Below are 14,464 nucleotides of genomic sequence, written 5' to 3'. Positions count from 1 at the left end.
AGCCCGCAAGCCACAACTACTGAGCCCGCGTGCCACAGCCACTGAAGCCTGCGCGCCTAGAGCCCATGCTCCACAAGAGAAGCCACTGCAATGAGAAGCCCGCGCACCGCAACAAAGAGTAGCCCCCACTCGCCGCAACCAGAGAAAAAACCGCGCGCAGCAATGAAGACCCAACGCAGCCAGAAATAATAAATAAATAAAATAAAATAATAAAATAAATAAATTTATTAAAAAAAAAGACTATAAGCCAGTCAAAGCAGAGTAACACAGAGTAGAAGAAAAATGACAACCAGGCAGCTATGATCGGAATTGCCATTTTTCCACCCTACTCCTCCCCTCCTCTCCTTCAGCTATCTTTTATTTATTTTATTAAATAAAATGACCTTGAACATTATATTATAAGCATGACATTTCTTAAGGCTGAAACCAAAGATGGCAGACTAAATAGCAACTAGGCAAATGCCTTAATTTGACCTAATTTATTCAAGTCTTTGTCTATTCAACAACTATCTATTAAATATTTATTCTGTGTGAGGTACAATGCTAAGTGCTAAGACTATAAAAATAAATCTCTGCCCTCAGGGAACTTGTATTAGTCTAGTGGGAAAGAGCATAAGTAAGTAAGCTGTTACTTTACTGTATGGTAAGTTATCTAGTAGAGATGGGCACCAAGTGTTGTGGGAACACAAATTTGGGTTGTCAGGGAAGGTTTTCTAGAGGGAGTATACCTGAGGAGAGCCCTAATGAATAATTAAGAGTAGGGACTTAGGAAGTATTCATAGAATTTTACTTCATCTTCTATGAACATGGAGTAATACATGCCAAATACTAGAGGAAAGCATGGCTAAAGTATGGCCTGTAGGAAGTGGGGCAGTTGGAGTAGAAGCAGGAAAACGTTAGTTACAAGAATTGTGGGTAGGAATTTGTAGTAAAATAGAAGAATGACTTGTCAATGATTTGATGGCTCACCAATTTTCAATGTCTTTGGAAGCCTGAAGACCTCATAAAGTGTGAGAAAGGGCTTATATAAAGAGAAAAACTTTTCTGTGGTAGGATCAGAGCCGATATCCACCTCTTGGTCTTCCCAGAGTGGGGTGTAGGCAGCATGTCTCTCACCCTTATAAAATTTCTAATGCCTACTACCTAATAATAGGATAGAACTCATGTGACCCTCTTCTCGCTTATTCTTTTCGCAGGCACCCTAGAATACGTTTCCACACAGGCCTTGTGGACGCCCATCTCTACTGCTTGAAAAAATACGTTGTGGACTTCCTAATGGAAAATAAGTAAGAAGGAGGGGGATAGAGTCAAACCCATAGCACTTAAGCTACACTGTGACTTAATTAACAGTTTTAAACCTTGACAATAACCAGTTATAAATAACACAGTTTGTTATAGAAATGAATTCATGTTACAGCATACTGTTATTTCGTCGGTACCAGAGTCTCCTGCTTGTATTTTGGGGACCTGTGCTATGATAAACCAGTAATTTATTTTTATAAAACTAATAGTAACTTATGAAGCATCTTTCTGCAGTTTCAGGCTCTTTTTCCTTCATTCTGCAAGGGTGAGCCCCTCAACTCTGGTGCTATTTGTCTCCAAGCAGATGTCCTTTCCCTAGGCAATTATCCTGTAGATGGGCCCTCTTAGCAAAGGACCAGACTCTTACCCAAGAGGAGGAAAGAAAGAAGAGCAAGTTTTCCTCCAATTTTGGAAAAGTCCTTCACATCGAATAAAGTTTCATGAATGCAGAGAAACAAAATTTGGTACTTTCCCTGATTTTGCTTTGATAACAGAACTGTGGACCTTAAATACTTCCCAGAGACTGTATCTGGCAGATCATAGGACGTGGATTTCCAGAGAGAAAACTTCCTTTTGTGGTTGATCTCAAGGATTTTTGATAGGAAATGCAACTAGAGTCCTCAGAGGAACAGGAAGGAAAAGATTTAATAACTGCATGGTTAAGAAGAGTAGCAGCTAGTCTTCCTTGATGGCTGCTGGATAAGTTTCTGCCTTGAATAGTACTGGTAGACTGGAAAGCAATCAGGCTGGTAACACAGCAGCAAGTTCCCTCAGAACAGCTGGGGAAGGGAGTCTGAGAACCTGAGTTTAAGTGCTAAGCATGCACTTAAACTCAGGAATATTAAGGGGATATATACAGGAATATGAAGGGGAAGAGGAATTGTTCCTCCATGCCCAGTATAATATTTCTTGCAGCATCCTAACCCTCACCTGCCTACAACACCTGCTAAACCACTACAGAAAGGCCCATGTAGAGCCAATGGTGAAACAAATCATCTGGACTCCTGGAACGCTTTCCCAGGGATTATTGTTTCTCTATTTTTTCTCACCAGGACAGTATTGCCCTGCTGCTCTCTGATTTATTATTCTGTTTTTTCATTCAATCAACACATATTTATTAAGCACCTGTTATGAGTCGGGCATTGTGCTAGATCAACTGTGGGATCCATCGTGAATAAGCAGACATGGGCCCTGCCCTCATGGAACTTACAGCCTTAGCTCCACAGTGGATTGTAGAGACTTTGCTTTTTAAATAGCAAGGAAACTTGCTACCAAGATTAGAGTGATCCAGGACCCATTTTCCACATACCAGTGTAGGCTATCCATATTATAAAAATGAAGTTAACTCTTTGCCATTAAAGGTTTATTTTTTATTTATTTATTTATTTTGTATTTATTTGGTTGCTCTGGGTCTTAGTTTCAGCTCGCGGGCTCCTTAGTTGCAGCTCACCCACTCCTTAGTTGCGGCAGGAGGGCTCCTTAGTTGTGGCACGTGAACTGTTAGTTGCAGCATGCATGTGGGATCTAGTTCCCTGACCAGGGATGGAACCCGGGCCCCCTGCATTGGGAGCGTGGAGTCTTAACCACTGCGCCACCAGGGAAGTCCCTAAAGGGTTTATTTTTTATGCCCAAATGAAAATGAAGTCCTGTGAAATAGATCCTGCCCTTGACATGCTGAGAGGGGATACAATAGTGGTAGAGATCATGATTTTTTAAAAAATTCTTTTCCTATGGAAAATTTCACACAGATACAAAAGTAGAGAAAGTGATGTAATGAACTCCCATGTATCCATCACACAGCTTCAATAGTCACCAATTCATGGCCAGTCTTTTTTTTTTTTTTTTTTTTTGCGGTACGCAGGCCTCTCCCGTTGCGGAGCACAGGCTCCGGACATGCAGGCTCAGCGGCCATGGCTCACAGGCCTAGCCGCTCCACGGCATGTGGAATCTTCCCGGACCAGGGCACGAACCCGTGTCCCCTGCATCAGCAGGTGGACTGTCAACCACTGCGCCACCAGGGAAGCCCTGGCCAATCTTTTTTTTTTTTTTTTTTTTTTTATATTTGCTACCACCAATCTTGCTAGTGTCACACCGGATTATTTTAAAGCAAGTCATTATGATATAATTTCGTCTGTAATTATTTCAGTTGTAATTATCTATAAATATTTCAGTATATAGCCCTAAAACATAAACAAATACCTCAATATTACTATCACACTTTAAAAAAAAAAATCTAACAGTACTTCCTTAACACTACCAAATGGGATTGTAGCTTTTGGTGTCTGGATATGCAGACAGTTTTGCAACAAAGCTAGCCTCATCCTGGCTGCTGTAGCTCATTTGGCCACCACCAGTTAGCAGTTCCCACACCTGGCAAGTGTAGTGTTCCTTGAGGACAAGCCTAAATATGGTGATTCTGTGGCTCCAGCACAGAAGCTCTGCCAAATGGGACTTTCCCAGAGCTTGCTGTAATAGAGAAGTATACAGAGCCTCAGCTCCACTACCTCCCCATCTCAAGATCTGTTAAAGAGACCCTTATCTCTTCTTTGCCCCATCTACCCTTTACTTCTCAGAGTTGTTGGGATTAAAGGCATTATATTGAAAATTGGTAAATTTCAATATAGAATTAGGAAAAGTATAAAGGCACAGCAGGACAAATTAGAATGGTACTTGAGGGAGATTCTTTATTCCTGGCTGGAAGAGTGGAGGTTATGTCTCAAAGCTTTGAGAGATGGGATTGAACAGGTTGGTGGGAGCAGTGTGTACAAGGCCTTAACAGCTGAGCAGGGAGTTACAGGTCTTTAAACAGAATAGTCCCATATGGAATGAGCAACGATTCAACCTGGCAGGGGAACATAGACTATTCCAAATGGGAAAGAGACTCTTTCAAGGTAAGTAAAAGGCATTTATAGTAATCTGACTATGAGGACTCCTTTAGGGATGGAAAGGAAAAAGTAAACCTAGGAGACATAGCTTTAAGAAAGGACTGCTTTAGCAATCCTTTGTTTCACCTATGAAAATTAACATTCTGCCCTATATATTTTTCTAGTTGTCTACATGTTAATGTCTTCCACCCAAATTCCTTGACATTAGATACCTACCTGGATTGGTAAGGCATTCAATATATGCTTGGTGAATGGAAGGAAAGGAGATGTGGTGACAGTTGAGACAGCAGAAGTAATTTTGTACATCAGTAGTTAGAGAAGAGACGAGTATTTCTGCAGTTGACTAAGTAGAAAAGCTATAGGGAAAGCTGTGGAGAAAAGAAAACCTATACTGTCTTTGACAAGAGAAGTTTAGTAAGTGAGCTGTGTGACCCTGGACAGGTGTCTACCTTTCTGTACCCCACTTTCTTCATCTGGGACACATTGTACCTGACACATGGTGGTTGTGAAAAATACTTGTAAAGAGCTTAGAGCAGTAGTTGGTGCATAGTAAGAACTTTTAATTGATCACCTACTGTGTTGCTAGATGCTAAAGATAAAAAGATGGAGTTTCTGCCTTCAAGTTGCTCACAGTTTAGGGAGAAAGGGACAGGTTAAATTATTACAATAAAATGTGCTAAGTAGTATGAGAGTATAGTAGAGTAGTATAATAGTATACTAGAAGCACAAGGGAATTTTGGGGGATGATGGAAGTACTCTATATCTTGATTTGGAGTAGTGATTACAGTAGTATAATAGTATACTAGAAGCACAAGGGAATTTTGGGGGGATGATGGAAGTACTCTATATCTTGATTTGGAGTAGTGATTACAGTAGTATACATTTGACAAAACTCATTGAACTGTATGTTTAAAGTAGGTACATTTTATTATATGTAAGTTAACTTTATTAAAAAAATTGATTTTAAGAGTTTAAAAAATGAATTGGACTTACCACAATATTTTTAAAATTCAAAGCAACAGACATTTAATATATACCTAAATATATTCTAACTGCTGTGTTGGAGGCTGAGGATACCAAGATGAATACAAAGTCTTATAGGCCATTGTCTCTGTAACCTTGAGAAAACTACATTATGAAACGAGAAAAAAAAAAAAAAAGCCAGAGATCCCCAGTCTTAGTAAATGGGAAAAGGGCACCTCAGGCAGCAGGAGTGTCATGACAGCTGGAAGATGTTCCAGCAGCAGTGGGAGGGAGGGAGGGATTGAATGGTTTTTGAGCTGAACTAACATCAGTGGTTCAGATTAACTTTAGTGGCAAAATCCATCACTAAAACTGGGCAGAAATTAATAAGGTAATGTATTTCAATATTGATTTTTAGCTTACAGTCTATCATTTCTCAACTGGCTTAATATAGCATTCTCCTTCGTAGTCTTCTGCCTCCAGGCTCTCCCCTTTTAATCCATCCTCCACAAAACTACCAGAGGACTTTCTAAATTGCATATCTGACTGCATCATTATTTGGTGACTAGCATTGCCACGTCCCAACATTTACCAGTTGAAGTAATGCACGGGCCCAGGAGTAGTGCCTGGGGTAATAAGGATGAGGCAGGAGTCTCCTTAGGGATGCCACTGTTTGGCTTGGATGCTGATATCTTTTGCTGAATGTCTGCTAGTCTACATGTGCATTAAGGCACTTAGCTTCATCAGTATGTGATCTTAGAGCTAACTCAAGCTTTCTAAGTATCAAATAAATCTTAGAAGCCATTTTAAAAAAAAAAAAGAGGATTGGTAAGTTTGACTAATAACAAGTTTTAAAATTCTATATTGTGGGGGGAGAGTAAAACCAAATAAACATAGTGTAAAAATAAACAACAAAAGTGGGGGGAGGGGATATTTGCAATACCAGGATAGTCCAAACACTAGTTTCCTCACATTACAAAGAGCACTTTAAAATCAATAAGGAAAAGACTAATGACTCGAGAAAAATGGGTAAAAGTTATAGGTAGTTGGTTCATAGAAAAAGCTAGTACACATATGAAAAGATGCCTGCTCTTATAAATAAAAATGCACGTTAAACAGTTTTAGAATACTGTCTTTATGGCAAAGGTTTCTAAATTTTGTGATAAGCTAGTAAAGCTGTGGGGAAATTCTCTTATGCTGTTTTACATAAACTTTTTGTAGGGTAGTTGGTGATACCTATCAAAACTTAAAATTATATACTCTTCGACTAAGCAGTTCCTCCCCGAAGAATGTATCCCACAGAAATATTTACTTAAGAGTATGGAAATATTCATTGCAAAATGTTCTTTGCAACATCCTTCATAACAGGGAAAAGTTATAACAATTTAAACAGGGTAATTAATTATATTATTGTGTAACTGTTAAAAAGAATGAAGTATAACTCTGTGTGGTGATATGGAAAGATTTCCAAGATATATTTACTAAAAAAAGCAAGTTGCAGTATTAGCGTGTATTTTCAGTGTAATATGATTCTATTTTTTGCTTTAAAGAAATAAAAAGATATACATATATATGCTTTAGAAGTTCTTTTTATCCATTTCTGAATGCAGTATGACAGATGGATGTTCCAAAGACTGTCTTGAAAATTTTAATTCAAAAATGTCTTGGATTTTATGTCCAGAGCCAGAGCAGAGCTTAGACTGAGTATTGTTACTGTGATGCTCTTGATGCTGAGTGGTGAGCTAAAAGTTTCTCCTCTTTTATAGTGTTATCTGATCTAAGCCTAAGGAAGCTGGCCTCTTAGGAGCTTTTTGTTTGGCTTAGCAGGAGTTGCTCCAAAAGGAGACCGGTCCTGTAGTGAACTGAAGCAATATGCTGGCTCTCTGAGCTGAAGCCTGGAGAGACAGGAATTTCATACCAGAATTAGTCCTTGTTTCCTTTACCACAGAAACCCAGAAAAAATTGTCTTTCTCTCCCTTTTCCTAACCTGCTAGACCTGCTAGCTGTTTAAGAGACCTAGAGGAAATTAATCTTCTTAAAAGGAAGAATTAAAGCTGAATACTTCCTTCCTGTTCAGAAAAACCCAAAGTTATAATTAATCTCTTGTAGTGTTTGAACCCAATCCATCTGTGCAGGACATACAGTCTTAGGGTTTGGCCTTCAGAGCAACAACCATGTACCAGATACTATTCTGGGTACTTTTCACACTTCATTCAGTCCTTAAAATATTTCTCTCATTTAGGTATTATCTTCATATTTATAAAAGAGGGAAATGAGGCTTAAAGTCATTTGCTTAATGTCATATAGTCAGCACCCCAACAAAATCAGCCACTGTTGATGAATTGATTGCTAGCAACATCTACCACATATCTCAGATGTCTCTGTGTTACAGACACACACACGTGCACACATACCTGGGGGGATAAGAGAGTAGTCACAGCTTCCTAGTCTTAGCTACACAGGGATGCAGAGGCGTACGGATGGGCCCCACAAACTAAAGTCAGGAATTGGGGATAGGCAGCCATGTTACAAGGTCAGAATCAGGGTGATAATTAAAGCCACACACAAGATGATGTTATAGACTGGCTAGAAACCCGTGAGTCAGCATAGGAAAGCAGAGAAAAGAAACAGAGATAAGAGACCATGGGAGATAGGCAGGAACCTTGGTTCCTTACTGTTCAGTTCAAGCATCCATATGACTTAGCTGTACTTGGTTTCCTGTCCTTAGATGTCCTAGAGATTGCATGAAGTATCCTTTACTTAAATAACAGAACAAAATTAAGCTAAGAATCTGTGGTTTATATGACCTTCTAACCGGAGCTGTTATGTGGTAGCTGTGTACTGACATCTGAAGATGTAGATGCTACCAAGATTAAACTAGGGTAGTCTCCTCTGGATGTCTTGGTTACATTCATTTTGATCTCTGGGACTTCTGGGAAATAACTTGCTGCTGAAAAAGGGACAAAGGCCTAGCAACACATTGTATTGACTTATAGTTAACTTAAATATAAGCCCCCCAGCTGAGCCTTGCCTAAGCTATCATAGGCGACCATGGGCCAGATTATGGTAGGAAAGATAACCTTTTTAAAGAAGACTGTTAAACTGGCATAATATTTATAATTAAAGCACTCCTAGGAAGAAGAATCATATGGAACCAGAAAGTCTAAAGCCAGAAGAAAAGTTGTGTTTAGTTTGGTGAGGATTTAAAAATAATTCCTCTTTAAGTATAATGCTTAACTGGTGTGCTTGCCTTCTTTCTTCCTTCTCTGACAAATTCTTAAATATCCATTAAAGCTTACCTAGCTATTACTCCTTTAGGAAGTTTTTTCTCAATTTTTTTTTCCCTTCACCCCCACTTAGAATAGATACCCTTGCTCTGTGCTACCATAGTATTCTGTGCTTTATCTCCATTAGGCATGAGATCGTTCTCTCTTCTGATCTTGTATGATCTTCAATTATTACATGCATCCTATTAAACTGAATTTGCATGTCTGTTTTTACTACTTTTTTGAACCCCTTGAGGACAAAAACCAACTCTGATTCATCTTGTGACACACCGTAGATGCTCAGTAAATATAAAGGCAGCCAAACCATCAACTTCATATGAGGGCATGGATTTACCTGTTTTGTTTCACTGTCATATCCCCACTGTCTAGAATATGCGTGGCACATTTTGGGTACTCAGTGAATAAATTCAGATGAATAAAATGTTAGTTGAATTGCCCTAAGCCTAAGCAGTCTCTCCAGCCTGTAGGATCTGAACCTGTTTTTCTTTCTCAAGACATATGCACCAACACTGAAAATTTATTCTTATAGAAGCTTTTAGTATTTTTGTTAAAAAGGGGAAAAGGATATCACAGAATACTGTATACCAAATACTTGGTTCTAAAGTCAGTACCTTTTAATCTAAAACAATTCCCTGTTTACTCTTCCAGATTATATCTGTTTTCTTTGAAAGAAAAAAATAAAAAACTGAAAACAAAGCATAGGGTTAACTCAGCAATCACCTTTTCTTCCCAATTACAGCTCTGCTGAGAGAAGAGGCAAGAAAACCCAAGCCTTTAGTATTCTCCTCTGCAGACTTGAGTTCCAGGCCCTATAAAAGTAGGTTTTCTGTTCTACCTCTTTGCTAACTAATATTTTGAAGGACTGACTTGAAGTGGAAGACATTTAGAGGATTTTAATTCTCTTTTGATTTGCTTACAAAGACAGAAAAGCCAGAATGCAAAAGTAGCCAAATTTTTCCATTTGCCGTGGACATGATTTTTAGACTTCCCCTGAAAAATTAGAGCCACAAGGAGGACCTGATCGCAGATCAAGACAAAATGCTAAAAATAACAGATTTAAGCAGAACTAAACTAAAACATTTCAAATGTTGGATTTTTAATGCTAGTAATATTAATAATACAGAAATGTATTTAGAGTTCATTACATTTCCAAATCAGGAAAGCTCTGCTTCCTATCTCCAAAAATCAGAAGGAAAAATTATTGCCAGCTTTCTGGCCTAGAGGGATTACACTCAATCATTCACACAGTCACTCATTCATTTATTCAAATAAATATTTATTTAGCACTGACTGAATGTTTACTGGTAGAGAGACAGTAAGCAGAAAATTTTAAATCCTGTGGAAAGTGCTGTGGTTGCAGAAAACATGGGATACTAGTTAATATGGTATAGTGGAAAGAGTCATGGGCTTTGAGATAGATGTGGAGTAAGTTTCCGCTCTGCCAGTTATAAAAGCTGTGTTAACCTTAAGCAAGATAACTAACCTTTCTAAGCCTTGATTTCCTCACTTATAAAATGAGGACCATAATACCTACCATGAGGATTGCTGTAAGAATTTGAGATATGTGTATTAATTTCCTAGCACGGAACTCGCACATGATATGGATTCAAAAACAATACATACAGACCTACTAGAGAATGGACTTGAGGACACGGGGAGGGGGAAGGGTAAGCTGGGACAAAGTGAGAGAGTGGCATGGACATATATACACTACCAAATGTAAAATAGATAGCTAGTGGGAAGCAGCCGCATAGCACAGGGAGATCAGCTCGGTGCTTTGTGTCCACCTAGAGGGGTGGGATACGGAGGGTGGGAGGGAGGGAGATGCAAGAGGGAAGAGATATGGGGACATATGTATATGTATAACTGATTCACTTTGTTATAAAGCAGAAACTGACACACCATTGTAAAGCAATTATACTCTAATAAAGATGTTTAAAAAATACATATAATTATTGTCTTTGCTATGAGAGTACAGAAACCTACAAGTGCTACAAAAGCCTTCCAAGGAGAGATGATATTTGAGAGCAGTCTTATGGCTCCGTAAGTTTTCACAAAGTTAACACTCCCTTGTAACTACTATTCAAGTCAAAAAATAGAACATTACCCAGTTTCCAGACGCTCCCTTTAAACAACTATCCCCCCAACACACAAAAGTAACCACTATCTTGAGCATTAAATAAATTTAAGAAGATAAGACCAGATTTATACTTTAGAAAAATCACTGTGCCTGCAACACAAGAGGGTGGATTGAAGGAAGAAGAGACATGATCAAATTGTGCTTTAGAAAGGGTGTTCTGTCTGTAATATAAAGGATAGATTTCAAGAGGTAAGACTGGAGGAAGAGAAACCAATTAAAAGCAGCTGAAGGAATCCAGGCAAATAATGACAGTGGCTTAGACTAGGCAGTAGCGGTAGAGATGGAGAGTTGACAGTTTTGAAAGATTTGGCGGATAAAATCAGCGGTGTTTGGTGACTGGTTGTATGTGAGGAGTAGAGGAAGGAGGAAGAGTCCAGATCATTACCACGTTTCTGGCTTGGGTGACTAAATGAATTTCCATATCACTAAGCAAGGTAATCAGTGTTTGGGGTTGGGGGGAGCATGTTTGAGAGAAAGATGATGGGTTCAGTTTTAGACATTGTGTTTAAGGTACCTGTGGGTCATCTAAATGGTGGCAGAGTCCATCAGGCAGTTGAAAATGTGAGACTAAACTAAAGAAGAGAGGTCTTGGCTATGCATCTACCTTTGGGAATGAGCTGCAAAGAAACCACCAAGTGATCTATCTCAGGGAGACAAATAGCATGAGAAAAATACAGGCAAAAAGAAAAATCCTGAGAAACACCAAATATTTCAGGGGAAACAAAGAAAGAGTTATCAGAAATAGGAACAGGTCAAGAGACTGATGCCACAGAAAGTAAGGGAAGAATGGCCGATGACTGTGAAATTTGGAAGATTCAAAAAATATTTTTAAAATACTACCAATAATTCTACTATTGTGAGATAATTGCGAACATTTTAGTGTATTTCTTTCCATCATTTTATTTATTTTTATATATACATATACACACTTCAGATGGTGCTGTAGAAATAAGTGCTTTCTGCTTTCTTTTTTTAAAATTTTATTTATTTTTTTATAATTATCCATTTTATACATATTAGTGTATACATGTCAATCCCAATCTCCCAATTCATCACACCACCATCCCCACCCCCACGAGTCACTTTCCCCTCTTGGTGTCCATATGTTTGTTCTCTACATCTGTCTCTATTTCTGCCCTGCAAACTGGTTCATCTGTACCATTTTTCTAGGATCCACATATCTGCATTAATATACGATATTTGTTTTTCTCTTTCTGACTTACTTCACTCTGCATGACAGTCTCTAGATCCATCCACGTCTCTACAAATGACCCAATTTCGTTCCTTTTTATGGCTGAGTAGTATTCCATTGTATATATGTACCACATCTTCTTTATCCATTCATCTGTCGATTGACATTTAGGTTGCTTCCATTACCTGGCTATTGTAAATAGTGCTGCAGTGAACATTGGGGTGCATGTGTCTTTGAATTATGGTTTTCTCTGGGTATATGCCCAGTAGTGGAATTGCTGGGTCATATGGTAATTCTATTTTTCTTTTTTAAGGGACCTCCATATGGTTCTCCATAGTGGCTGTATCAATTTACATTCCCACCAACAGTGCAAGAGGGTTCCCTTTTCTCCACACCCTCTCCAGCATTTGTTGTTTGTAGATTTTCTGATGATGCCCATTCTAACTGGTGTGAGGTGATACCTCATTGCAGTTTTGATTTGCATTTCTCTAAAAATTAGTGATGTTGAGCAGCTTTTCATGTGCTTCTTGGCCATCTATATGTCTTCTTTAGAGAAATGTCTATTTAGGTCTTCTGCCCATTTTTTGATTGGGTTGTTTGTTTTTTTAATATTGAGCTGCATGAGCTGTTTATGTATTTCAGAGATTAATCCTTTGTCCGTTGATTCGTTTGCAAATACTTTCTCCCATTCTGAAGCTTGTCTTTTCGTCTTGTTTATGGTTTCCTTTGCTGTGCAAAAGCTTTTAAGATTCATTAGGTCCCATTTGTTAATTTTTGTTTTTATTTCCATTACTCTAGGAGGTGGATCAAAAAAGATCTTGCTGTGATTTATGTCAAAGAGTGTTCTTCCTATGTTTTCCTCTAAGAGTTTTATGGTGTCCGGTCTTACATTTAAGTCTCTAATCCATTTTGAGTTTATTTTTGTGTTTGGTGTTAGGGAGTGTTCTAATTTCATTCTTTTACATGTAGCTGTCCAGTTTCCCCAGCACCACTTATTGAAGAGACTGTCTTTTCTCCATTGTATATCCTTGCCTCCTTTGTCATAGATTAGTTGACCATAGGTGCATGGGTTTATCTCTGGGATTTCTATCTTGTTCCATTGATCTATATTTCTGTTTTTGTGCCAGTACCATATTGTCTTGATTACTGTAGCTTTGTAGTATACTCTGAAGTCAGGGAGTCTGATGCCTCCAGCTCTGTTTTTTTCCTTCAAGACTGCTTTGGCCATTCGGGGTCTTTTGTGTCTCCATAAAAATTTTAAGATTTTTTTGTTCCAGTTCTGTAAAAAATGCCATTGGTAATTTGATAGGGATTGCATTGAATCTGTAGGTTGCTTTGGGTAGTATAGTCATTTTCACAATATTGATTTTTCCAATCCAAGAACATGGTATATCTCTCCATCTGTTGGTATCATCTTTAATTTCTTTCATCAGTGTCGTATAGTTTTCCACATACAGGTCTTTTGTCTCCCTAGGTAGGTTTATTGCTAGGTATTTTATTCTTTTTGTTGCAGTGGTGAATGGGAGTGTTTCCTTAATTTCTCTTTCACTTTTTTCATCATTAGTATATAGGAATTCAAGAGATTTCTGTGCATTAATTTTGTATCCTGCAACTTTACCAAATTCATTGATTAGCTCTCATAGTTTTCTGGTGGCATCTTTAGGATTCTCTATGTATAGTATCATGTCATCTGCAAAACAGTGACAGTTTTACTTCTTTTCCAATTTGTATTCCTTTTATTTCTTTTTCTTCTCTGATTGCTGTGGCTAGGATTTCCAAAACTATATTGAATAATAGTGGCGAGAGTGGACATTCTTGTCTTGTTCCTGATCTTAGAGGAAATGCATTCAGTTTTTCACCATTGAGAATGATGTTTGCTGTGGGTTTGTCGTATATGGCCTTTATTATGTTGAGGTAGGTTCCCTCCATGCCCACTTTCTGGAGAGTTTTTATCATAAATCGGTGTTGAATTTTGTCAAAAGCTTTTTCTGCATCTATTGAGATGATCATATAGTTTTTCTTCTTCAATTTGTTAATATGGTGTATCACATTGATTGATTTGCTTATATTGAAGAATCCTTGCATCCCTAGGATAAATACCACTTGATCATGGTGTATGATCCTTTTAAAGCATTGTTGGACTCTGTTTGCTAGAATTTTGTTGAGAATTTTTGCATCTATATTCATCAGTGATATTGGTCTGTAATTTTTTTTGTAGTATTTTTGTCTGGTTTTGGTCACAGGGTGATGGTGGCTTTGTAGAATGAGTTTGGGAGTGTTCCTTCCTCTGCAGTTTTTTGGAAGAGTTTGAGAAGGATTGGTGTTAGCTCTTCTCTAAATGTTTGATAGAATTCACCTGTGAAGCCATCTGGTCTTAGACTTCTGTTTGTTGGAAGATTTTTAATCACAGTTTCAATTTCACTACTTGTGATTGGTATGTTCATATTTTCTGTTTCTTCCCTATTCAGTCTTGGAAGGTTATACCTTTCTAAGAATTTGTCCATTTCTTCCAGGTTGTCCATTTTATTGGCATAGAGTTGCTTGTAGTAGCCTCTTAGGTTGCTTTGTATTTCTGTGGTGTCTGTTGTAACGTCTCCTTTTTCATTTCTAATTTTATTGATCTGAGTCCTCTCCCTCTTTTTCTTAATGAGTGTGGCTAATGGTTTATCAACTTCGTTTATCTTCTCAAAGAAAC

General features: G+C 38.1%; 1 protein-coding gene across 5 annotated transcripts in view; it reads left to right on the top strand.

The window, feature by feature from the left end:
• Positions 1–14,464, top strand: part of EIF2B3 (eukaryotic translation initiation factor 2B subunit gamma) — a 169,744-nt gene that overhangs the window by 108,182 nt on the left and 47,098 nt on the right. For all 5 annotated transcript variants that reach the window (XM_067725914.1, XM_067725911.1, XM_067725915.1 and 2 more), the window contains one exon: positions 1,197–1,286. In XM_067725914.1, coding sequence (XP_067582015.1) covers positions 1,197–1,286 — 90 coding nt within the window. The remainder of the gene's footprint in view (positions 1–1,196; positions 1,287–14,464) is intronic.

Source organism: Pseudorca crassidens, chromosome 2 (genome assembly GCF_039906515.1).
Source record: "Pseudorca crassidens isolate mPseCra1 chromosome 2, mPseCra1.hap1, whole genome shotgun sequence".
NCBI classification, from domain to species: domain Eukaryota; kingdom Metazoa; phylum Chordata; class Mammalia; order Artiodactyla; family Delphinidae; genus Pseudorca; species Pseudorca crassidens.
This window is presented reverse-complemented; position numbering and strand designations above follow the sequence as displayed.